This window comes from Periophthalmus magnuspinnatus, chromosome 22 (assembly GCF_009829125.3).
Source record: "Periophthalmus magnuspinnatus isolate fPerMag1 chromosome 22, fPerMag1.2.pri, whole genome shotgun sequence".
Classification (NCBI taxonomy): domain Eukaryota; kingdom Metazoa; phylum Chordata; class Actinopteri; order Gobiiformes; family Gobiidae; genus Periophthalmus; species Periophthalmus magnuspinnatus.
In genome coordinates, this window is record NC_047147.1 from 15,467,726 (window position 1) to 15,494,307 (window position 26,582).

Sequence of the window (26,582 nt, forward strand, 5' to 3'; positions counted from 1 at the left end):
AGAATCTGAGGGGGGTCTCACATTCTTTAGTGCTATTGCATTTACTTTAAAACACACACATATTCTCCAAGCTTGGTCATGTGATATGTGATATTTAATGTAACTTACACCCAAGCACCTACTGGGCTCAACAGTGACCCCCCACCCCCCATGTCCGGAACTAGATTTCTCATATATTTTTCCAAAAAAAAAAAATTAAACAAACTTGCTCAGGGCTAATCCACAATGTGGTAACTAATGACCACAAGACCTAGCCTATAATTTTATTTAGAATTTATTTCTGAAATGTTATAAACCACTAAGTTTAAAGCTATTTTCTGAATCTTAAGCTTTAAATTTGCTTTTTGGGCTTAAAATGCTCGTGTTATTGATAATAGTTACCATGTAGCTGTTCAGTCTCTGCGATGGTTTTGAACTCCTAATACTTGAAAGTTTAAAAAATTAATGGAAAATTTACTTCCAGAACTGGAGCAGGCGGTCACTGTTGAGCTGCGTTAGATCGTCAAGTGTAATTGTAAGTGCTTCATAAAATAAAAACACAATGACAATACAAAATACATAATACCAACATATCCAAACAATAATAGTTGTAGTAGCTTTTGGATTTTAAAACCAGTCAAGTAACATAGAGGTAAAGCATTGTATATACTGTATACTGTACTGTATATTTCTTGTATCATGTATTTTGTGTATGAGAGAGATACAGCCAAAGATTCATTTCAGAATTCTGCAGCCTTAGTTAAACCATGCACAGTTATCACTGGAAGTAAGGGGAGAGGAAAATATTTGTTTTTCACCATTGCCGAAGACATCATTACATCATTGTAACACAAAACCAAACTAAAATTAATATTTAGGCTTCCACTTTCACTTTTGACCTAGAATAAGGGCCTTAAACTTTAATAAACTGAAACTTGCTAATGTCACTCTAACATTTTCTCCAGAAAGTCCACATAGCTCAAATGTGACTAAATCAAACAGCAGACATAGAAGGTGTGCTTATTCCAGTTTGGGTCCATGACTGTCAGGGCGGCCTCCAGTCCAAACTAGGCCTCTCTGTGACCGTGTGCAGCACTGGCTCCCTCTAGCGCAAATAACTGCGGTGGATTGACTAATGACAAGACGCGCTGAGAGAATCCGTCCATAAGTTTTATTTTCCGGGCTGCGGGGATAAAATTAGGCTGTGTGAGTTTTAACCGCGGTGTTTTGGTGTCCATGTTTTCTAATCTGTCTGGCACGTGTTGTCTATGAAAATGAATCCATCCCAAGTTCACGGGCTAGGCCTACTGTGACGGGACTTTTAGGCCTATATTTAGAGCCCAATAGAACCGAGCGGTGAGTGTGAGTGGCATGATGCGTGTCCACTGCTCAGAGCGAGGAGACACAGAGGCTTGATTAAGGTCCAAACAACGTGCAGAGTTTATGTGGAAAAAAATCACTGAGTGGAGAGAAGAGCTGGACCTAACCTGGTGCATCGTGGGATATGACCGACTCTGAGGGCCAAAATGTGGGTAAGAAAGAGCTGCGTCCATGCCTGTGTTCATGCTGCGGTTAACAGCTGCTCTTAAAGGTGCACTATGTAACTGTAACTTTCTGGTGGAGGGGCGTCTCCTTTGAGATGTATTGCTTTGACTGGAATGTTCCACAGTATGGTACTAAACTGTCTGTTCTCTTTTTTTCAATTAAAGGTATTTTATTGCTCAAAAATACCTTGGAAAACATGCATTCTTACTGAGAGTTAGGTCACCTCTCCATAGTTATGACCTGTAATCTGGCCTGGTGGCATCTCTTGCTTGTTTCCATGGAGATAGATAAGTTAAAGGACATACTGTGGAACATTCCAGGCAAAGCAATAACAGCTCCATAAAGAAGAACAGGTGGTGTACCCTCCTCCAGAAAAGCTTTAAAAAGGAGGTATTATGCCAAATAGATTTTTTTTTTTTTTTTGCTTTCTACCATGTTTAGATGCCATCCATACATGTTTCAGTAATTTTGCAAACTCTCCCGGGGATTATTTGAAGACTTTTGTAGACTACAATGTAACAATCCTGATTGTGTTGTGTTAGCGCTTTGAAAGGGGAGTGACTTTGTGTGGGAGCAAAGGGAGGAACGACTTCGTCAAATAATTTTAATTTGTTGTTTTTACTGAATATATCATTTATAAAACAATAAAAGGTAGCATGGTGAGGCAAAAAAGTTGTGTGGTAGCAATTAATACCCCGTAGATGTAAAATGCCCCTCTTTAAAGTGCACCTTCAAGACAGTTTTTCCTTTATCTTGGCTTCTCCTTGGACAGATTAACATTAATCCTTGTTTAGTGCTATTATTTTTTCTAGACAGCAACAATGGATCAGTGCATCAGTGCTAAATTTATGTGTAGAAATGTGATTTCTGCCTGGTGGGATTTTGTACCTATTTGCATTTCATTCAGATCTAGTTAGATTCAGTTCGAACAAGTTTTTCTTCTTGATTGGATCAGGTTTGTTTTGTTTTGTCATGCTCCTGTTTTGCTTTGGCCTTTGTTTTGTCCTCATGTCCAATCAAGTCCAGGCTGATATAAAAACTGATGTGAGCCTGTTGGAATCCAGACCTCTGCATGGTTCCACAGTGTATTCAAAGTGTTTTTGTCTTCATGTGCGTGAGCTGATGTTCTGCTCTGTTGCTGTTGGTGAAAGGACATAATGAATGAGCATGTCTCCATAGTATGGCTCTGGGACACTAGGCCTGGACTCTGCTGCTGACAGGATTTTAAGTCCTTTTAAGGCAATGTGCGGTGATTTCCTCCCACATCCACTGAAATAATGCAGAAAGATTGGGCTGAGATAAGAGTCTGGGGGGGGGGCAGCCTGAGCAGTGCTGACTGTGTGTCGTGGTGTAGAGTGAAGCCAAACACAAACATCAGTTAAGGTTTACAACTCAATTAATTACATTTTATTGATCCACAAGGGAAATTACCTGTAGTTATTTGCAAAATAAGCACTCATAAAGACACAAAATAAATGGTACATTATGTTGGCTAACTTTCTGGAAATAGAAAGTTAAAACTATACTTTGGAACATTCTCCATTGAGATTGAGTTATGCCAAACTGTGGAAGATTATAGCCAAAGGAACAACATTTCCATGGAAAATATCAAGGAGAAGGCCCTCCTTCAGGCCTAAAGAGTTAGGTTTGTGGAGATACAACCCCTCTAGTTGTATCTATTAGTTACATCCTGTTAGTTACAAAATGTGTAAGATTTGCATATGAGCCCATGTAAAGAACTGACATATACACTAAACGTATATAAAAGTAGGTGCAAAATACCCAATATAATATTATTTTTAAAAAGTAAGAAAACTTGTAATCTGAGATAAATAAATAAATTGATTGGCTGTCGACCTCACCATTAAAAAAACCAAGCCTCTCATTGACAATTAGAAATGATTCTCAATGATGATTAAAATGTGATTAATTGCACGTCCCTACTCCAGATTTACTCATATATCAAATAATAGGCCCACATAGGATTGATATAATTTGTGTTGGCAAAGATTTTTCAAATAAATATCGTAGAATGAAATTATTTGATAGCTTTTCTTTTTTTCCCTTCTTTTAAGTTACCGTTTTAATGTAACTGTCTTATTTATGCTTTGTATTTTCACTCTTGTTCCCGTAGGTGGCAGTGTTAATACATAAAGCAACTTAAACATGAGGACCAGGCAAGTCAGCAGCCACATCAGAAGCTTCTTAAAAAGGAAAACAATGGCCGACTGCAGGGCGAGGATGAGTAAGAGGCTAGAGTACAAAGAGTGATTGATGAACCATCCTTTTAAGTGCATCAACAGTTGACACAGAGTTTATTTTGTGCTGTTATTGATTGTGAAGTGGAAGGTCATGTGACTGGAGGAGAGCAGCAGAGGATATGGAGTGATCAGGGTGTGTCTACATGAAGTTTACTACTAATACCCTGGTGTACTGCCCTACTGTGGACAAAAAAATCTAAATCTAAATTCATTTGTTTTGAGTATGGAGACCACATTTACATCACTAATGAACTAATTCATCATCTATGCAGTTTTATTAACACTTTCACAATAGCCTTCTCTCCCCTCTCTCAATATCTCTTCTTGTCTTTCATTATTCCCCTGTCCCCCTTTCTTCCTTCTCTCCTCTTTTCATTTGAACATTACAGCATGTCCCAAACAGAATCCTTACAGTCATATTGTCCTTGTCTTTTCGTGAGTGTGGAATTCTTGGTTGGAGCTGTGGAGGCGGGGGCTTGTGTGACTGTGTGACCCACTTTTTGGAATCATAACGTCATCTCAGGCTTTTCTGCAGCTGCTATTTCTCTACAAACAAATGTTGTGATTGAGGCTTGACTTTATGTTCATTGATCTTACATTAAGGAATCATTCACATATTCACATCCACATGCACTCGTACACTGCAATACATCTGTGAGTGGTAGGGAAGGAAATGTAACAGGGATGAAACCATGAATTTGAAAAAAATGCAATATTTTCAAATTCATTCTCAGTTCACAATGCAATTAACAAACATGGGAGCATTAACATTTGAGAGATTAGTGCAATATGAGCTGCTTAACTCAGTGGTTCTCAAATTGTGGTGCATGTACCACTGGAAGGACGCTGCCTCTCCCGGTGGTACAAGACACCTCTTCAGTTTTAGTGTTTCCATAGAAAGACAGGACATTATTACAAAAAGAATTTCAGCCTACACAGCTTGATTTGATTGCGGTTTGATACTGGCCTATTGCAGCTCTAATCAAACATTACACTTAAATGTCCAGTGGAGTGCAGAGGGGGGCTAAATCAAGCTCTGATCATCTTTCCTTGCCTGCACATTGGGACCATGTTAACAGGGTGGGCTGTCTTCGAGCAGAACTGGGTCATACTTCCTCCCCATGATTCATCAGAACAACATGTCAAACTCCACTCGAAACTAAAGAGCACTATTTGAATGTAATGTAAGTGTCTTGCTGTGCATTTTAATCAGCCGTGGTGTCTTAGCTGGCAAAGATTTGTGTGAGTTGACTACTTATTTTATTATATTTGAATTATGTATATGGGGCATTTGCAGAAAGGAGGAGTGGAGTTAGCTTTGGGAGTGAATTTAATTGGCCTTTGTGCATATAAATACACTTCTACCTTCCTGTAAAAATAATCGTTGCATAGTTTTGAGAACTTTTGACATGCCCCCTTTTTATTACATGAATGGATCAGCAGGGCATGTCTTTAGTCAACCAAGAGTTTTTCAGATCATTTTCTGCTCCCTCCTCCATAATGTACTGTCTGTCTAGTAAAACCTTTCCTTGGTGCTGCGACCCAGTGCCCCCTCTGGTCTTTGACTATGAGTGCAGGATTATTGCCCAGATGGAACCAAGGATTGACCCATTTTATGGTTATGGTTAGGTATGGTTGTTTAAAAAAAAAAAAAAAAAATCAAAATCAGTTATTTACATTACATAATTTCATCTGCAAACAACAAATAATCGGATCATGTATAAAAATCATAACCCTGTAGTTTAGCCCTCCACAAATATATTCTGAAATGTATTTCTTTGTTTAGCTGTTCATATTTCAGTGTTTTCGCAAAAGTTAATGCCTCTGAAGTGTTTAAAATGTTCTCTCTGAATTGACTCAAGATAAAGCATAGACCGCAAAACTCATCGCAATTTTTCAAGATCAAATCTGTGAAGCCATGTTTCACATTTCATATTTGACACTTGTTCCTTCTGATCATTCTAACTTACTTTACTTTACCGATTTACTCCTGTCTGTGTGTGAGTCTGCAGCCTTGTTCTCTTTCTCCTCTCACGTAAATACTCCCAAAAACGCCTGCCCCTAATCTACTCCAAATCTGTCCCAGAATGAGATTAACAATAATCTGCAGATCTTCAGACAAAACAATACATTAATAATCACACAAAGGATGTTTACAGGAGTTGTGCTATTTTCCTGATTCCACGTCAAAACAACACAGTGCAAGTATTTCATTACACCATTATAGGCAATATTATCGGCAGTTGTGAAAATGTGATTGAAAAGGCTAAAGGTTAACTGCCTTGGGCCCATAATCTTGTGATTTAACAAAACAATGCCTGCTCTGTGGAAGTGTAGACGGTGTACTTTTACAACATAGAGCTGCTTATTATCCACTATTCAGTATAGACCATAGACCCACAAACGTACTGTTGACGGTACAATCCCTGCTACCGGCAAAGTGTCATTATGTCCTTGAGCACTTTATCTGAATCACCCAGCACTTACCCCTCAGCCTGGCAACTGTGCCTCTTTCCCATCAGTCTTATACATTACTTATTAGTCACCCTGAATTTGTCCCTGCTCAACCAACCCCTGTCAGCTTCCCCCAGTGCCCCCTTCCCCTCTGCCTGTGCCCTCTCCCCACCTACCTCCATCAGTGCCACTGGTCTGTACCCTCTCTACCAGCCTTTACTCTTGAGTCTCAGTATTACCCTCATAGTGCACCCACCCTCCCTTCCTTCACCCCGCAGGTCCTGGGGCTTCTGCAGTGTACAGATAAGACCCCCGCTGTGGCACCTTGAGGAGGTTCAGCTGCTCTGTCCTGGGGTCTAAGGGATATTGTTTGTTCTGCTGTGTTTTATATGGACATTTTGTGATGTGAAATAAAGATTGTTTGATTGATTGAGGAATTCTGATTAGCCTACTCTTGACCTACTTCACGTGCAAGGACAACGGTAAAAGTCATGGTGCAGTCGCCCTGTTGTGGCCTAATTTTAGCATTACACAGTATTCTGCATTGATAGATAAGAGTGGGCCTTTTTTTAGGCTACATTTTGGTAAAACACATCCTCCTTCAGCAGAGGGGTGGAGTCTGCCCTACAAGCCCCGCCCCCCAGTTGAGACCGTGACAGGGCAGAGGCAGGGCAGCCTCGGCTTTATCTGCGTACATCACCCACCCTTGTACGCGCATGTAAACACAACAAGAGGAGCAGCCCTGTATGACAGCCGCTCAGAAATGTCTCTTTAAGGGTGCAGGGTTTTTTTTAAAGCTCAGACACCGACCTGCGCTGTCTCCAGACCTAAGGAGACTAAAGGACACCGGGGGAGAGAAAACACAGGAGTCTCTTTGGACCTGCATATTTCTGTGACGCCAGACTTTAAATCCGAAAGGGAGCGGAGAGGTTGGAGTTCACTTGACATAATGGCAGTGAATAGGTTGCCATGGTGACTGAGCCAGGAGCCTGACCCGCGCGAAGTGAATGGAGCCAACGCCGTGTGAGCGGTAAACAAACGGAACCGAGTGCGCAGTCACCGGAGAGGAACCAGGGGATCCGGGCAGCGCGTAGGAGCGTGGACCGGGGGGATAGCAGCATGGAAGACGGTTTCTCCAGCTACAGCAGCCTCTACGACACCTCATCCCTGCTCCAGTTCTGTAACGGTAACGCGCTGATCCTTCGCTGCGCTGCCTCCTGATCCGCACAACACGGACACAGCCTGTTTTTCTTTTGGTCAGATGTTGTCCAGGTCTGATCCATAGTAAAAGCCAAAGTTAAATCTGTCAACTGGACAAAACGTTGTAGGAGTAGTTGAGGATGGCTGCTCATCCAAGACGCTTCATCAGTTCGTTTTGTCCAGTTGACAGACTTAACTTTGGTTTTTACTTTTGGTCAGAGACAGAATGATTTTAATATATGGATTAATTTATGGATAGGCTATCTGTTATGTATTATACGATTGTACCACTAGGCTATTATCTATAGGCCTACCAGAAATACTAGGTTATTTGGCTACAAAGTGTAGGCTAACTAATTACAAACGTAGCAAATCCACAAAGAAAAAGAAATGAAATAAGTGCCACACATGCACATTCTTTCATGATCACAACACTTGCATGTTGTTGTCAGGAGCGCTCCTCAGGGGGGACTCTCGGCTGGTTGCTGTGGGCTCAGGCTTTGGGTGTTAGCCTTCTTAAAGGGACTGTGGGGTCTTAAAGGGTCTGTGGACTGTGTTGAATTGAGCAGAGCTGTGCTGCTGCTGACCCGGGGCTGGACACAGCCTGACCTGACTGCAGGGCCTGCTCCGTATCCTTTCCTCTGAATGTCCTTAGTGCTCATGTTGTGTCTGTCACACTCCCTCTGATCTGGTTGTTTATGGGACAGTGCTGTGGTGCACCCCCGCACAAAGGGGATTATCCTCCACAAAACCTGTCTGAGGCCGCTCTGTGCTCTGTCACTGCCTCCTGAACTCCTCTACAAATGAGAACTGGGGTTTCTTTGGGCTGCAATCTGAGTGCTCTTATTTGTTGGAAATTAAGAAATCAATAATATCCACTTAACCGTGTGTAACCAGGAGCTGATTAAGCCACACTCAAGAGACTGTTACTAGAGCATTTGCTAAAGCATGTATGTTATGAACATACTTAAATAAAACATATCCCCTGTTCATTTGGGGACAGCTGCTCAGTGATTTGACAGATTTCTACCGGATGTCCTTCGGTCGCAGCCAGCCAAACATATGTTATGGCTGGAACCAGCTTCCTTCTGGCTGGTGGGCAACCCACTGTTGCACAACCTGCCATTTTTGATACTGACCTTAGCATCATGCTAATGCAGCTAAAAACTTCCTTGTGTTTATATGTGACGTCACTGGCCCATGTTAGCCTGCCTGGACCGGAAAAACTGGCTGTGTTACATCAGACTCCTGCTGAGGGAAACATGTCCCATCCAGAGCAGAGGTGCAGGTGCAACACCAGTGTAACACAGCACTGTGTGACTGAGCTCAGCACAGACAGTAGCTACGGTATATGGATTTAGACATGTAGTTTCAGATGTTTATTTAATAACACTCAACCATCATCTAATTAGAGCTCATATAATTATGTGAGAATCTAATGTATTTGCATCATCCCAACCCTGATGCTGCAAAACCAGAGCAGTTGAAGGAAGTGAAGCCTCTGTCCTGAGTGAATCTTATTTAGAGTGAGATGGTCTCCTCATTCAGTTATCCTCTCACAGATCCTGATAATCACATTTATTCAGCTTGTGGCTATGACCTCATCAAATAAGGCGTGCTTTTAGCCCTTTGCTCACTGGAGTGTTCTTGTTACAGTAGCAGAGTGATTATCCTGGTTGTGTTAGATTTATAGAGGTTTCTGAGTTTACCTCCTTATACACCTATAACATCTTGTATCTCTGGCTTAAAGCGATGTTGGCACGTGTTGAAGGATTAGGAGGCACACTCACGTTTCTTCACTGCAGCCAGGAAAAGGATGAGAAAGCTTACAGTTTAGCAATCTGTCAACCCACCTTGTTTCTTGAGCTGAGATACCCTCCTCTATTTTAAACAGAAAGCGAAAACTCAGAGGAGGGAGCTGTTTTATGGACGTAGTGAATTCCACATGGTGTTCCAATAGGGCTTTGCAATTAATCAAATTTTAACAGATTTTGAAAAAAAATTTATTGAAAAATTCTTTTGAAATTGAGTCTTACAAGAGGAGGTTTTGCAGGAGTAGAGGACAGGGAGCAGTGAAGTAAAGGAGACTGGATGCTGCCTCTATGGAGTCTATACCTCACAGATGTAGGTCACATCATTTGCAAACTGCTGTGTGCTCTGCACTGTGTGAAGAGCACAGTGCAGAAATAGTGTATGTATATGTCTATTTCAGGCCAGAAATAAACAGGATAATGACTGTTTCCTACTCTATTTGTCCTGTAGTTGACCTAGCTGATCTTTAACTCTCTTTCAGTGGAGGAAAGAAATACATAATAAATAGTGTTGTCACGATACTAAAAGATTTCAATACTAAGGAATAGACCCAATGCCGATTACGATACCACAATGATGATAAAAAACAATAGACAATAGAATGTGAATGTGAACATTAAATCATAGTTCTTTGTTTCATATTACCATATGGTCTAACATCTGTGTAATCCCTCAGTTGCCAAGGTCTGTGTTGTCTTCTGATACAGCTCAAAATCATTTTAAAGCTATTCAGGAAAGGTTTGTTTCTGTTCTGTCACTTTTTTGTATCGATATTTGCTCAAATCAGTATCTAGTTTCAATACTAGTTTTAGTATCAATTAGTCTCTGATCTTCAATACTTTTGATAACTCTAGTAAAGAATCTGCATTAATTATCCTTAGCTAGTAGATATATAAAACACATGCAACATTTGAATATTGAGTATATGGTTTATAATTCTGTTGTAAATTTCTAAGGGTATAAAGAGATATCTCTGCACTTTCTTTCACATGTGTCTGATACTAAAACATCACATACTTTTAAAGACATGTTTGAACACTTTTCTGTTGGATTGATATAATATCGTTATTGGAATATTCCCATCCCAAATCAATTTATTCTGCCAGTATCGCCCACTGCTTTGCTTAATCATCAATGTTCTATCCCTTAGTTATACCCTTTATTAGGTCCAAATACTGACAGCTCTGAAATGGCAAAGGATATGATGGAGAGATGGAATGTTTTTGACAGTTTTCTTTGTCAATCTCTATACCCACAAAACAGTAAGCATACGTACACAAGTGTGGAGACAGTGAACAGAGCACCGATCTTCTGCAGTGTGGGAGGGGCTCTTCTTCGGGCACACTTCCCCCAGCCTGCCTGACCCACTAAAACACTCAGCCATGTTAAGTAGCACACTAAATATGTGTACTAGCAGCCTTTATGTATATCTGTATGTGGGAGGTAGGGGGAGTCATGGTCAAGGCCAGAGCAGAACCCACAGTCACTGGAGTCCTTAAACAGAGGTAAAAATATCCTGGAATGACCCCAGACAAAGATCTCCTCTGGGGCAGGATGTCCCACTCTTCGGCCTGAGCTCAGTGATGTCATCTTTGGGGGTGGGGTGTTATTTTTAGCCCTCAAATCTCCTTAATTTAACATTGTGACAGTCTTAAAGCTGAATATGTTTGCTTTGATTCACTGAAGCATGTGATCATCATCAAGGATGCAGGACAAAAATAAAAATTGAAATCAAATCGAAATTGAAGTTTAAAGGGTCACGATTACTAAATCGCAACGGCTGCATTTATTTAGGAAATACTATTATTGTATTGTCTCCAAAGGGTCTTATTACACAAAACCCAGTGACCTGTACTGTAGTCCTCCACAAACATGTTCTGAAATGCATGCATGTCATTATTGTTAGTTAAACATTTCATATTTCAGTGTTAGAGCTTCTTTCCATGTTTATAATGTGAAACATGGCCTTAATTTAATCTGTAAATACCAAATATAATACAAAAATCTCAATATTCCCCCCAAATCAGCCTTATCATCACTGCCAACACTCGATAATGATTCTGCTGATTGTATGGATCGGACATTCCCACGAGACGAGACATGAGATTGGGTCCACAGGAATGAGATGAGATTTTGACATAATTTATAATAAATCAATTTTGGGATTTAGTTCACTGTTTTGGCCACAACATTTTAATTTATTTGATCATATTGCTGTCATTGTAGCTCAGCTTTTTGAACTATGGATTTTACAGCTCATATTGCGTAAATATGAAGGAATGAAAAAAGATTAAAAAAGAAATTGGATCGTGACATCCCTACAGGGCTTCCTTCCTGTCTTAACCTTTTTATCCAAGATAAATGCAAAATGAAATGAAGGTGGCGCATGCACACTTTGGTGTCTTTATGAATATGGATAATACAGTGTAGTGTATCTAATAGCCTACACATTTAATGTTATTTAGAGCAGCTCCATATGTTTATGCTAATGAGGGTGTGTGTCATGCCTCCCTTCACCTCTGCCTCCTGAGTACTGTCTTTAATTGTGGTGTTTGTCACATTAACCTGTTCATGGCCTGGAGGGAAGTCCACTTGGAGCAGTAGAATTGACTTCTGTTGATGGAACTGTCCTGCGATACAGTGTGCAACCCTGAGTGCGTGTAGGGCACAGATGGAGAGAGGAGAATCCCACCAGAGGCACATTAAAAATACATCCATCATGGCCCCAGCTGCAGATGCGAGGGTCCTGCTTCTGTCAGGGTCAGGGGGCTGCGTCGCTGTGTCATTATTGTCACTATTGATCTGCCTTATGCATCAGTTCATCTTAAAGGGGTTTGTGTCAAGTGGGAAAGGAAACATTTAAACAGTGTTGGAAGCAGTTGGGATTCAATTGCTGTGTTGAATATTGATACATTTTCTGGTAAACGGTTTTGACACAGTCTCTTCAATTAAGTAAAGCAAAATATCCTTGTGTGTACTAGTTAAGGTATCAATAGTTTCATAACACGCTGTATGCCTCTTGTCATTAGATTTAAACAATATTTAAACAACAACATTCAATTACCAATACTTAAATTATATCTTTTCAACAAAATGTCGGTAGCCTGCAGTAGCCTGTATGAAGAAGTCCTGTCACGATAAATACTACAGAGACTTAATGTTCAATTAATGATGGAACAAACAATTTTAGGGACCCTTTCTTTGACCTAAAGGGCTTGTTTTTTGTAGTGCAAAAAATTAAGCTGCAGAGGGTTGAATGAGTAATTTTTATGGCTATTAACACATTCTAACTAACAACTTAAGTGTGTCATTCTGCTGTTTATTTATTATTGCTTATGGTAATATTTTCTGTAACTATATAATCGCTCTTAAAATGTCTCATGGTGACAGGCCTTGTATGACGTTTCCTCCAGAGATCTGTGTCTGTCCCACACTTGGCTCATTCTTTCCAAACGGAAACAAGTCTTCATAACAACATGCACAGTGAACAGTGAGTTTTCCTCTGGGTCCTCGTCCCACTGTTCTCTCTGTCCCCTCTGTTTCAGGGAACACTGGTGCGACTGTGAGCATCACAGCATTCTCCAGGCCTGATTAATTGGCATTTAAAGTGGACATATGTGCTTTGTGTGGTAGTTAGACATGAGCCCTTTTAACAAAATAATATCTTGATCTTTTTTGGGGATTTTCTCAAAATATTCATCTGATAATATATCTTTAGATTAGATATTATATAGATTGATATTATATAGATTTATTTAACTGCATTAGTGCTTTAAGTATCAGACAAATATAAAATATAAAACTCCCACAAAACTGAATGAATATCACTTTATAACTTTTTTTGGAGTTTTCTTCCATTTACATTTTAATCAGTTCTTTTTGCAGCATTTCATTTATTATAATATAGACATTTATAGACAAATATAGACATTTGTCTTCAAAACAACATTCATGCTATTTCAGTAATCTCATCTCAAGTTGTACCTTCTAATTGTAAATTATGAGAACATTTGTCTGTATGAATACTGGTACTGAGTGTGGTGTAAACAGCTCACATGTGGAGGTATAGTACTTCTGTTGTGGTCGCTGATGGACTACTTAAGTGCACGGTAGCATCATGAGGAGGGGTGTGGTTCATTGGAAACATTACAATGAGAACGTCCATTACATTTCAGCTAATGAGGAGTCATGCTTAGCAGTAAATGATAACTATATGCACTTCTATATGCGTTTCCATAATGTAAATTTGGCAATGCTCTAAATAATACAGACACGGGTGGGCCTTGCCTGCTGCGTTCTGTCTCACAAAAACAGTTTGAATGTTGTGACAGGTTGTTCCTCTGGTGCTTTTCCTCTGCTCCCCACCGAGATGAACTCACTTTAGAGCTTAGGGTTAAAGGAAACACACACACAAATAGTTCCTGTTCTTACAAAGAAAGCACATACAAATAAATTCTGCTCAGATATAATTATGGCCGGGCAATTAACTCAATTTTAATCGAGATTGAAATCCAGGCATGTTTAATTGTCAATGATCAGCTTGGGTGTTTTAATCATGATGTCAACATCCAATGTTCTGTCAGTAAAAGCATGTGGTTTGGGGCAGAGTTTGGTCTTATACACAGATTAAATGTCTGTCGTGTTTAGGTGCATGAAATCAATACTGAAAATCACTTTTATATAGAAAAAGTAAAACTGCCTGAAGTGTTTCTTGAGCAGTAATGTATGACAGTGAGAGTGCCGCATCTATTGAAGCAAAATGAAACCTCATTAAACTTTAAACCCATAGATTTGTGATGGACAGATGGAGCCACACTGCGTCAAAAGACTAATGGAACTATTCTTATGCTGTATCGATTTGAGACAAGAGACTAGAGCAGAGAAAAATGCATTCTATTCCTGTACTGATGGGGTACTTATAAGATTGCAACATTTGAGATTTGGAAATGACTTTCTGTTTGAATACTTGATTACTGTGCTGGGGGCGTGGTGCTTGTTGTTGTAGCCGCTAAAGGGAGGCCGTGACAGCAGTCTTTGTGCTGAGCAGCTGATAGCATTGTGCTCTCTTTGTACTGGAGCAGACCTACAGCAGATGATCCTGGGATAATAAAAGCTTTATGTGGAAATGGACACGGGCAGGCTCTGTCTCACTCCTGTCTCATCAGGTGAGCTATGACAGTAATGCTTCTTTCTAAGATTAAACCTGGGCTGAACCCAGACTAAACCAAGGCTAGTGTTGTATCTCATTTAACTAATTTGAAAGCCTACTCTGAATCACCTTTGGAATTCCAGGATGACAACTGTAGTAGTGTACTGAGATTAAGTGGGACTCAAATACAATTACTGTGTCATTTTTTCATACCAACTCTGAGGGGCTGAGTAATATGACAAACAAGTTAATCAAAATGTTTATTTTGTCTTATTAAACACATAAAAATTACTTTCAATATTAATTTCCTGAACATAAACAAGAGACTTTTTAAATTGTCATTTCAAACTTGGAAAACATCAGCAGATCTGAAATATAGATGACATTTTTTTTTCATGACAGATAATTGGCTGTAGACTTCCAATTAAAAAGACCCAAACATATCTAATGATTAGAAATGACTGAATCTTGATCTCGATTAAAATTTGATTGATTGCGCAGGCCTGTTTGGAGTCTAGATGTTTGTGCTTCAGTGAGTTTACTCAAAATGCATTTGACTAAAGCTTGTGGAAAATAATCAAAAACATAAAATGTTTGTATATAGTTGTGTATGTGACCTGTCCTGTGTGGTGTGTGCAGATGACAGTGCGTCGGCCTGCAGCAGTATGGAGGTGACAGACCGCATCGCCTCGCTGGAGCAGAGGGTGCAGATGCAGGAGGATGAGATCCAGCTGCTCAAGTCTGCTCTGGCCGATGTGGTGCGCAGGCTCAACATGTCCGAGGAGCAGCAGGTCCTAGGGCCACGCCGGGGCCCCACCAAAGGTAACATCCAGGGCCCCAAACACACTCACTCACTCCCTGCTTTTTAGAAATCTCTTTTCTCTTTTCTTTCTTTTCTTACTGTTGTCTTTCCACCTTTGATTGTGCTGTAAATGCATCACGTGTTCAGAGGCTGCAGGGATGAGAAAGTCCCCCTCCGCAGACAGCAGTGTGGGTAGGAAAGGTAGGATGACTGCCGATCAAAGCACTGTCATGTTTACATGCACATACTGTGTCATGCATGGCCCTCATTATGCAACCACCTTAGACCATTCATGTCTCTGAGATGCAAAATCTGTCCATCGGCTGTTTTTTATTGTGCTGTTACTCAGGAAAAACAACATGAGAACATGAGTGGCTGCCTACATAGCTTCATGGCCTTCATGTGCATATTTTAACTAGAATATATATTGTAATGTATTGTATTGTCTAAAATGTATGCTACTATATTCTGATATTTCTGACTCAAAAATGACATTTTGAGATGGACTTTATATCCTATATCATTTGATGAGTTGAAAAAGTTTGACTTGCGAGTATGTATTTGGTATCTGCAATTTCATTCAATCATCTTTTTGAATTTTGATTCCTGATAAGGGTCACATAAGGGTCTGCAACGAGCCAGTGGGTCATAACAGGGTCAACTCACCCCGCCAAGGTTCACTTTGGTCTGGCACAAATAATGCACAAAAACTATTACATCTCACATTCCTTTGAATAGAACAGTTTTCTTAACACACGCATGTCTTTGGATGGTCGGTGAAGCTACAGTACTAATCTCACTGCCTTCATGTTTTGACACCACTAACTGTTCTACCACTGTTATATTATATACACCTAAAACTACATGTGTTTTCTGTCCCCAGCTCGACCAATGATTGCCACTCTTCCAGTGAGGCCTATGGTCAACAACGGGACAGTCCTACCAAAGAAAGGCAGTGGATTACCCTCCCCATCTGGATCTGGGACCAGGAAGGACTCGAGCACTGCAGCTAATAAGAGGTGAGGAGACCTCAGGATATCTCTGGGAGACCTCTATCTCTTCAATATGTTAGTTAGCTTGAGATGTTTTGTCTTGTCCTTTAGTCTTTATGTAGCAGGCCTCAACTCACATCAGTTTGAGCCATTAACATTAGTATAACAAAACACATACACATTTTCATTTGGTTCAAACCAGATTATGTGCTCCAATTGTAAATTATTGTTAGGATTCCTTTGAATAAGACTCACCTAATATTTATTGTGATGCCAAGTCAGTGTGTCCACTCACTCTTGTGTCTGTCAGTGTGTCCAGCCTGTCCTCTCTGTACCACTCTAGAATTCTTGGTCTGTCTCTCAGGTGAGATTACTAACAGCAACTGCTTTTGTAACATGGAATTTTTATCAACCATAACTTTGATTACTTTATCATGTAATTTTTGGCTCCTAATCCATCCACTCATATGTGCTTCAATATGTCATTGTAAAAATAAAATAACTTCATTGAAATAAGATGACCTTATTCAACTACTTGCAATTGGAGATTTATCTTGCTTCATTTTGATTTCATTTAGTTTGGACTTTTCTACATTCACAAGCACTCAAAGCTTTATATTTTAGGACTGAACCGGGGGGGAAAGGGAGGGTGATTGAACCACCAACCTCCAAGCTCTACAGAAAGGCCTTGTGTGGAGGTGCGCTCAGGCTGTGGACATGCAGTTCACAGGCTGGATGTGTGAAAGGCGCTGGATTACAGCAGAGAGGACTGCTGATAGGGCCTTTTCATTGTCAGTGTCAGCTGACAGCACATCTGCTCAGTTTAGAAAGAATCCTCCAGAAAAATGACATTATATCAGCAGATTTTAATAATATAATTTAATGTCAATATAGCTTTTAAAATGTAAAGTATCTTAAATTTAACAGGTCAAGTTATAGCAAATACACATGAAACACACTGATCAATGATTTTATTTCAGTATCTGCCACGCTGCTCTATGATTTATCCATCAGCTTCTCTCTTATAGCCAAGCCATATGTGAGTCTGAGAAAATTAGCAAGTGCAATTATGAATCACTCAGAAATAAAGATTAATGGTATGCAGGATACTTTACATAGTTTGGACTTGCCTGCTCTGTGGAGTTGTGTCAATACATTAAAATTACATTCAATGTAATCTGAAGAATGCCATCCATCCATGTTCATTCATGGCCATGATTATGTGATTTAATCCTGCAGCACTGTGAGAAGAGCCAACTCCAATGAACATGTGAGCTCTCTGAGCCGGAAGGACTCTGCAGAGACCAAGCGAGCGAGGGCTGGATCCACAGGCAGCAACTCCAGCAGCAAGAGGAGCGACAGGTAACATTGTCCTGAACAACAAGCTGCTGACCACAGAGCAACGACAGAGTAATGACAGAGTGAAGACAGAGTGACGACAGAGTGACCACTGAGTGACCACTGAGTGACCACAGAGTTACTACAGAGTAACCACTTAGAGACCACTGAGTGACCACTGTGCTTCTCTTACAGCAAACAAAGGGAGCCAGTCTTTAACCCAGGTAAGACACTGACACTACAGATAAGGATACTGTTATTGGCATTTTTGTAATTTAATGTCATGATATATGATATTTGGTCTATACATTACCCGTCTGTCACACCATAGTCCATATCATTCTTCATTTTTAAAGAGGTAGTTCTTTGTACCCATTTTGGTTCTAATGATGAATTTTACGGATTGGTACGGTACCACACTCAGATACACATCTGTTTAGACAGTTCACACCCTTAAGGACAGAAGCATCAGCAAACAGGAAGTGGTGTTAGCACAGACATCAAGTTCCCTCACCTGTCTCTCTCTGACCTTTACGAAGGCACGCGCCGTGTGACCCACTGCAAAGGTAGGCCCTGCCCCCTCCTTCATGCTCTGCCCCCATGGCCCCATGCACTGCTCTTTGGACACTGGCCTCTACTTTATTCTTTATGGGCAGATCTGTTCTTCCCATCAACGAGCAGTGCAGCCGGGACAGGGGGTTCAAGTGTGTGCCCTCCTCACGAGTGTTTCACTTACACACAGCACACTCAAGGCACAAGGCTGCATCACCACAGCAACCGTACAAACATGCCACTGGCCCCACTGCAGTAACTTCAAACACATATGGCTTCTCCTCGCTCTTCAGAGTAACTGTTTTCAATACAAACTACAAGACAGCGTTCTCACATTGTGCCCTCTTCATTGCAGTGAAAGCTCTGAACTAAAACTAGTCTAGACTTTTGACTAGAACTTAAATGTCCTAGTAATATGCATTATTTAGGCATTTTGGTTTACATACATAGATACTTAGAAGAATCTTTATGCTGCATGTGTAAGTTATAAGTGTAAATAGCAGAAGAGGATGCATGGGCTGTTGCAAGTGAAACAAAGCTAAAACCTACCTGCTACAGCTAAAGTTGATTAGCAGTGTAGTGGAGGCAAATGTGCTCATATTATTAGAGTAAGTGCAATGAAGATTTAGTGAAACGCTGGCTGTTTTGCATGATATCAAACAAGTACACATGAAACAACAACAGGTGTGTTTTTTTGTATTTTAAACAAGTAATTTTAGCAAAGGACTGGACCTTTATATTTGTAGCAGAGAGACAGTTTGACGTAACAAAGCAAAAGTCTGGAGTACACAGTATTCCTCTGTGTCTCCTGTAACACATCTGGATCATGCACATTTGTTGGGTTTAGTCCAAAGCCCTGATTGTAGTGTCAGCTGTGACCACTTGCAGCATTTCTTTCACTGCTTAGCAGTTTTTTAGTGGTAAACGGTAAATTGAGTTTTTATACAAGCTCAAAATGTAATGCGTAAGTAGTACCAATCATATAAACAAGTGTTTTTGAGAGTTCACTGGTAGACTAGTATTTGAATATGTCTGAAAAGCACTAGTATAAGGAAGGAGACATGTTCAGCCTGTAGTAACGCTCTACTCCCCTCACCCTGAAGAAGCCCAGTGCCGATGCTGTATCTGTCAGGGGCCGTTCAGCCTGTGCGTTCCCTCAAAAAGCCCTCTGTCTAGGCTAAATGCTCCCAAAAACACCCCAACTTTTGCTTAGTTTTAGCTTTAACTTTGGCAACACTGTCTCCCCTTTGGACTTCCCCAGCTACTACAGCCCACTCAAGTCTCTCGCAACTGACAGAGCACACAGATACAGGTGTGCAAAAACATACTTGTTATGGGAACTGGGAGACTCTATCATTTGTTTTTTGTTTTTTTATTGTAGCATAATTGACCTGCTTTAGAAAGAACTGTTACATGTTGTTAAAAATGGGTTTATTTGAGTTTTTTCACTGTTAATGTTGAATATATTTTTGTTATTTTCTGTTCTGAGTTTCTTTCACTTTGCTTTTTGCATGTGTGTGTTCAGTTGTAGTGTCTTACAATATTAATAAAGTGTCTTCTAAGCTGATATGTTTGTGTTTGTAAATTCTGTCCAAAATGCATCTTGTCTAATACTTCACCTCACTCACATCATTCATTCCTTCCCCCACTCTCTGCCTGCAGTCTGTCGTGACTCTCTCTGTGCTGTCTTCTAGAGGAGGGGTATGTGAAAATGTTTTTGAAGGGCCGTCCCGTCACCATGCACATGCCCAAAGATCAGGTGGACAGCTACAGCCTGGAGGCCCGAGGAGAGCTGCCCCCCAGCCGCCTCAAACTGCACTGGGTGTATCCTTTGCTCCCACTGCTTCTGCTTAAAATACTGTTTTTAGGACAGGTGTAGTGGTATCCAAAGCTCATGTTATGGTATTATCACAGGTATTATCAGTATATCAGTTATTTCCATAGCTTTCTGAGCTGGCACAGGAAATCCTTTTAGTTTTTTTAAATTATGATTATGGTGGAGAAAGTCTGTCTTTTTGGGTGAAATTGTATTGCTACAACTCTAAATATCTTTTCATTTTTTTCTGACAAGCTTTCAAACTTTAGTCAATTGTATCCTATTTGATTTTTTTTTTTTATTCATTTAACTACAAAACCCTTGTAGCTTTATTATTGTACTGTGTCTTTTAAAATATCAACACTTTGAGACAAATGTTACACCCTCAATTGTTAGAGCAGTACCAAGTGGATAGAATATCAAAATTATCCAGACTGTCCAGTTGTTTGTATCGTGTGAGTTCGTTTGACCTTTGACCTCTGGAATGTAGCTATGGTTACCGGGGACGGGACTGCCGCTCTAACCTGTACCTGCTACCGACAGGTGAAACGGTGTACTTCATGGCCTCTGTGGTGGTTTTATATAATGTGGAGGAACAGCTGCAGCGCCACTACACTGGCCACACAGATGATATCAAATGGTATGCACTTTCAAATATAAAAATGGTCAAATGGTCAGTATATTTATATAAATATTTCACTAAAATGTTCATATAAATGTATTTACTTTTATGAAAACTTGATTGTACATACAAAACACTTGTGCAATTCAAAGGCAAGTAGAATGACTTTATTATAACCTCTAAAAAAATTAAAATATAATAATAATAATAATAATAATAATAATAATAATAATAATAATAATAAATGTACTATGTTTTTTTTTGTAGTGGTGTCCTCTATTTGAAGATGAACTGTATGCTAACAGTTTTCACATCTCATCCTCAGCCTGGCCGTCCATCCTGACAAAATCACCATAGCAACAGGGCAGGTGGCAGGGACCTCATCTGATGGGAAAGTAAGTTTGTGTTGTCATGATAACATGCTTGACCTGAGATATTAATAAGCTCGTCTGATCCCGTGCATCTTCTTGTGTCTACGCAGCAGTTGCCTCATGTCCGTGTGTGGGACTCGGTCAGCCTCAACACACTCCACGTTTTAGGGGCTGGCTTCTTCGACCGCGGCCTGGTTTGCCTTGCGTTTTCCAAGTCGGTAAGAAAAAAAATTACTAAAATTACTATTACTATTACTAGAGTGTTAGTTTGGATCACAGTATGAACAAATGAATTAAATGTGAATGAAATGATGATGCAAGATGGTTTGTTTTTGCTTTTATATTTTGCCTCATTGATACTGTCTGTGTGTGGACTATTGCACTATAGAGAAATAATTTAGCAAAATTGAAGCAGATTGTGATTGTGATTAGGGCTGCAACAAGCTATTATTTTTGTTGACTGGTCAGTTTTTGGTTTTTTTTCAGTAGTGGCATAGTCAAATGTTTATTTCTATTGTATGTTGAGATTTATAAATGAACTTTTAATCAAATAAAGGTTGAAATATCATGACTGTATATTTACAAATAAAGTTTTGTTTTTTGTCTTTTTTTTTTTTGATTGACGTTTTGATTTGGTAATGCCACCGTCTTTGTTATCAAAGGTGTTTTGGAATATTTTTAGAGTCTGTCTAGTACACGATTAAAATGATCAGAATACATTTACAATTATTTTAATGGGCAACTAGTTGTATTCATTCCAATTAAATGTTGCAGCCCTAGTTGTGATGAGGTCACTTGCAGATGTAACAAATTTTTTATTACCGTCATCTTAATCTCAAATAACTCTACAGTTATATTTCTTGTTTATGTGTTACAGAATGGTGGCAACACGCTTTGTGCTGTAGATGACTCTAATGACCACGTGCTGTCAGTGTGGGAGTGGCAGAGGGAGGTGCGACTGGCGGAGGTCAAGGTAAGCCACAGGGCCAGCAGAAACACACGCTCAGTCACTGTGTTTTTTCATCAGGGCCCCTCTGTTTGTGATCCAGTGCTCCAACGAGTCCGTGTTTGCTGCAGACTTCCACCCCACGGACAGTAATGTGTTGGTGACATGTGGAAAGTCCCATCTGTACTCCTGGAACATGGATAAAGGGATGCTGGTCAAGAAGCAGGGGCTGTTTGAGGTAAAGTACATATTTAGAGTTCAGAGAGATATGTGCACACATGCTGTAGTTAGGAAGATATGAGAATGCACATTTCTGTATTTTGTATTAGATATGGAAGGCAAGTGATGCTTAAATGGAAGTATTTATGGACAATTGACTTTTATGGGCTTTTAACCTTGTTATAAAGGTGTTCCCTCACCAAGCTTACTCCAAGTTATACTTCAATGGATTCATGTATGTTTGAGTAATCCTGTTTTGTCCTGCATTCAAGTCGAGTGCTAGTATAATGTCTGTTTTGATATCAATGAATCAGTTTCTATTATTAAGATGTTTTTGATCAATATTGACATTTGCAATGAAGGATAAACATATGTTTAGTTTAATTCTAAATATCCCCCATTTCTCATTATAGAAACAAGAGAAGCCTAAGTTTATTCTGTGTGTAACATTTGCGGAGAACGGAGACACCATCACAGGCGACTCCAGTGGAAACATCCTGGTGTGGGGCAAAGGTACTACACCACACTGACAGTTCATTTTGCGTACAACTGGAGGTACCAGGAGATCAGGAGATGTCTTAACCCTCTCGCCATTCTGCTGTGTGACCCGTAGGCACTAACCGTATCAGCCAGGTCATTCCCGGAGCGCATGAGGGTAGTATCTTTGCTCTGTGCATGCTCCGGAATGGAACGCTGGTGTCAGGAGGGAAGGACCGCAGGCTGGTCTCCTGGGACAGTTGCCTACAGCAGATACAAGCTGTGGAGGTGAGTAGTGCAGGTTTCATGTAGAGTTTGACCACAGTTAAGTTATTGTGAAAATGTTACTAAATTTAAGTGCAAGCACAGATTCAGAATTCATTACACTTTCAGAGCTATTCAATTTGTGTCTTCTTCTGACAGCATTATATTTTGTCAATACTTTAAGTGAAAGATTTGAAAATGTATCATGTTTCTCTGCAGGTTCCAGAGGTTTTTGGCCCTATCCGGACTATTGCTGAAGGTCGAGGAGACACTGTCCTCATCGGAACCACCAAGAACTTGATCCTACAAGGCAGTCTAGATGGAGAGTTTGTGCCCATCACTCAGGTGGGTTTGTGAGACTGCTGTTGTGTCCAGTGTGAATATGGTGTTTTGCTGTAATTGGTGGTGTTTGGAGAGAAACTTTGTATTGAGATTCATAATCAGCTTGTCTTCCTGTTGCAGGGTCACGTGGATGAGCTGTGGGGCCTGGCAGCTCACCCCTACAAACCACACTTCCTCACCTGTGGGTACGATAGGCAGGTGTGTTTGTGGGACTCCAGCTCCCATCAGCTCATCTGGGCCAAGAGTCTGGAGGTGAGTCACTACTGCCCCCTGGACTTGGGCATGGGCACAACAATGAGTGTATCGTTGTGCCCATGTACTTCGCACTGATATACCCAAAAAGGTTTACAGTAATGCCATAATAAGGTGTGCCTTTGCTTGTTACTAGGACACAGCTCAGTCAGCAGGATTCCACCCCTCAGGAGATGTGGTTGCCATTGGAACACACACTGGCAGGTATTGTAAAGACTGAAGACAATAACATATTCCCACAAACCACATGACATGATTTGTGTGGGGCTGTGCAGGTGGCTGGTACTGGACACTGAATCCAAAGACTTAGTTACTGTCCACACAGACGGGAACGAACAACTTTCCACCATGCGATATGGACCAGGTATGATGGGGCAGCTGCTGGAGATTTGCTTTAAATACTACTACTACTACTACTACTACTACTACTACTACTACTAAAATATATATATATAAAAAAGGCTTCATATGATATCTCTGTCCTGTTTGGCTATAGATGGAAACTTCTTGGCCATTGGTTCACATGACAACTACATCTATATCTATGCTGTGGGGGAGAGAGGGCGGAAGTACAGCCGCGTGGGCAAGTGTTCGGTGAGCCACCAAAAACATTACCTACATGAACCTCTTTAACCGTCATGTATCCACCACACTGTGTTTCTGTTTTATTCAGGGTCACTCTAGTTTCATCACTCACCTGGACTGGTCTGTGGATTCCCAGTACTTGGTCTCAAATTCAGGAGACTATGAAATATTGTACTGTAAGTATGAGATGTTTTGTGTTAGGAATGGGCAATATGGCAAAAAAAAATCACAGTCACAATTTTCTTGGAGCAAGATCACAATTTCTATTTTATCTCGTGTACTGTCAGTATCATTGCTTTGCAGAGGTAATTTAAATAATCTGCTTCTTCTGAAACTCTCCTCTTCATTGCAATTGGTTAAATCCACCTGTTCTGAGTGTATGAGTCCACTCATAGTATTCCTGAGGCTCACCAATAGAAGGAGTATGGGCGGGAAGAACTGTCTTTGTTTGAGCATACAGCTGCATTCATCAGTAAATTGACATATCATGATTTTATCAAAATAACAGATTACATTTTTATGATACATACAGGTATCATAAACACATTTATAGTAATATTAATATAAAAATATATGATAATTAAATAAACACATATAAAATCTACTGTTAAAAGTCTATCCCATCTATTTTTTCAGGGATCCCGTCTGTTTGCAAGCAGGTGGTGAGTGTAGAGACCACCAGAGACATAGAATGGGCCAGTTACACATGCACTCTGGGCTTCCATGTGTTTGGTAAATGTTCTAACTCTAACTTCCCATAGAGTTACTGTTTATGTTATAATGCAGGACTCTAACTGTGGCTCTTCTCTCAGGAGTGTGGCCAGACGGTTCAGACGGCACAGACATTAATGCCGCGTGCACGTCCAGCGATAAGAGGCTGCTGGTGACTGGAGATGACTTTGGAAAGGTCCACCTCTTCTCTTTCCCCTGCTCACAGTTCAGGGTAAGGCTCATAGTACAAACATTTGGTGTCTCAACATGGGCGTAAAGTATATAAACTGGGAGTGAAAAGTAGGAGGACATTAGGCAAATTTGTGGAAAAGGGATTTGAACTCACAATGCAGAGGCCAACATAGAGTACACAATTGATTTGCTTTTCCTTTTGGGATTCACAATTGTAAATGTGAAATAGTCAGATTACCGCCAGTGTCCCTATGGCTTCTCTCATTTATGGGGGGCAAGACGGCAGGTTTTACTGTCTTGCCCAAGGACAAAACAGCAGTTTACACTCGTTGAAGCTGGGATAAACACTACTAACTGAGCCACTGCTGCTACTGTAGACCGTGTCTCAATGTATTTTTTGTCCTAAAATGATAAAGCATATATGATGTAATGAAAATTGCTCTCCACATAAAAACACCATGCTTTCTCTTATCTGTCTGTATTATAAGCAAACATCTGTCTTGTGCTTGCAGGCTCCCAGTCACGTTTATGGTGGTCATAGCAGTCATGTGACCAACGTGAGCTTCCTGTTGGATGATAGTTGCTTGGTTTCAACTGGAGGCAAGGACATGAGCATCATGCAGTGGAGAGTAGTCTGATGAAACCACTTGTGCATCAGCTGAGCCAGTCAAGTCTCACAGAGTGGAGACCTAGCAGGCACAGAAGAGGAGGAGAGGGGGAGCTGAAAAACAACTGTACATTTGCTGTTTTAATCTCACTTTATGGTTAAACCCTGACTGATACTGTAGCTTATACTCACCTGGACTAAACTACGCATATCCAACAGCTCATATCCATCACCAAAGGCTCCAGAAAGATGTCAAAGAGTTAGATTTTGCAGGATTGTTGTGGCCTCTTAGAACCACTTAAAGTCAAAGTATTGAAAAAAAAAAAACTGTGCATGGAAAGATATTTTTATGTAATTTTCTAATATGTTTGTGTTTTTATTTATTAACTCAGGAAAGCACTAAAACACAGGAGAGCAGGCCTGTGCTACTCCGCATCTCAACCAAGAAAGAGCATCAGTTAATGTTTGTGAAGAAGACAAGATTCAGGATTCCATATTGAGTGTTGCACTGAATATAGATAACGATGGCTGTCTTTTCTTTTGCATAACAACATGGAGATTTCTTAAACGTAAAATGGATATATCATTTGCTTTTCATGAAAGAACAACACTGATCAATTTGAGTGTGTTTCTTTTAGGAGAAATATACTGTTCCAGTGTAATAGAGGTATTACAGGAGGGATTTATCCACTGTATGAAATGAATAGGTTTACAATTAAATATGTCAATTAGAATTGCTAACATTTTACACAAATTGAAATACAATCTATTGTTTTACTACAAAATGGCAACTTTGATTTATTTATTTCATATTGTATTTTTAAATCAATCCCAGATCAATGAAAGGCTTGTGCACATTAAAATATGAGACATGTTTGTAACTCTTAATTTTAAAACTATGTTCAAATTGAACAGTTCATGAGCACGCTCAGGACCCTCTCTCCAAAGGGGACATGGCTAGGGTCACAGAAAAGGTCATGCATTTAACATAGTCATTTCTACATAACAGTGTGAATCTACTCTCAAAAGTAAACTGTGATATATAGCTATAGTTGTATTAAATAAATCAGTGCTTTCTGAGTGGCAAGAAAACC

General features: G+C 40.1%; 1 protein-coding gene across 7 annotated transcripts; it reads left to right on the top strand.

Moving 5' to 3' along the window:
* Positions 1-1,422: 1,422 nt before the first annotated feature.
* eml1 (EMAP like 1) lies at positions 1,423-26,267 on the top strand. 7 transcript variants are annotated; one of them, XM_055231017.1, is made up of 24 exons: positions 1,423-1,511; positions 15,040-15,222; positions 15,350-15,403; positions 16,086-16,221; positions 17,434-17,556; positions 17,728-17,756; positions 18,072-18,098; positions 19,779-19,908; positions 20,391-20,540; positions 20,848-20,917; positions 21,004-21,111; positions 21,771-21,866; positions 21,943-22,077; positions 22,472-22,571; positions 22,672-22,823; positions 23,019-23,144; positions 23,262-23,393; positions 23,530-23,597; positions 23,669-23,757; positions 23,890-23,987; positions 24,067-24,154; positions 24,615-24,710; positions 24,791-24,921; positions 25,394-26,267. In XM_055231017.1, the coding sequence occupies exons 1-24, from the start codon at positions 1,484-1,486 to the stop codon at positions 25,517-25,519; spliced, it is 2,475 nt and encodes an 824-aa protein (XP_055086992.1). In that variant the 5' UTR covers positions 1,423-1,483; the 3' UTR covers positions 25,520-26,267. The 7 variants fall into 7 exon arrangements, with proteins under 7 accessions (XP_055086992.1, XP_055086994.1, XP_033843750.1 ...); XM_055231019.1 differs by having other exon boundaries at positions 1,490-1,507; positions 25,394-26,266; XM_055231015.1 differs by lacking the exon at positions 1,423-1,511 and adding an exon at positions 6,992-7,425 and having other exon boundaries at positions 25,394-26,266.
* The last annotated feature ends 315 nt before the right edge of the window (positions 26,268-26,582 follow it).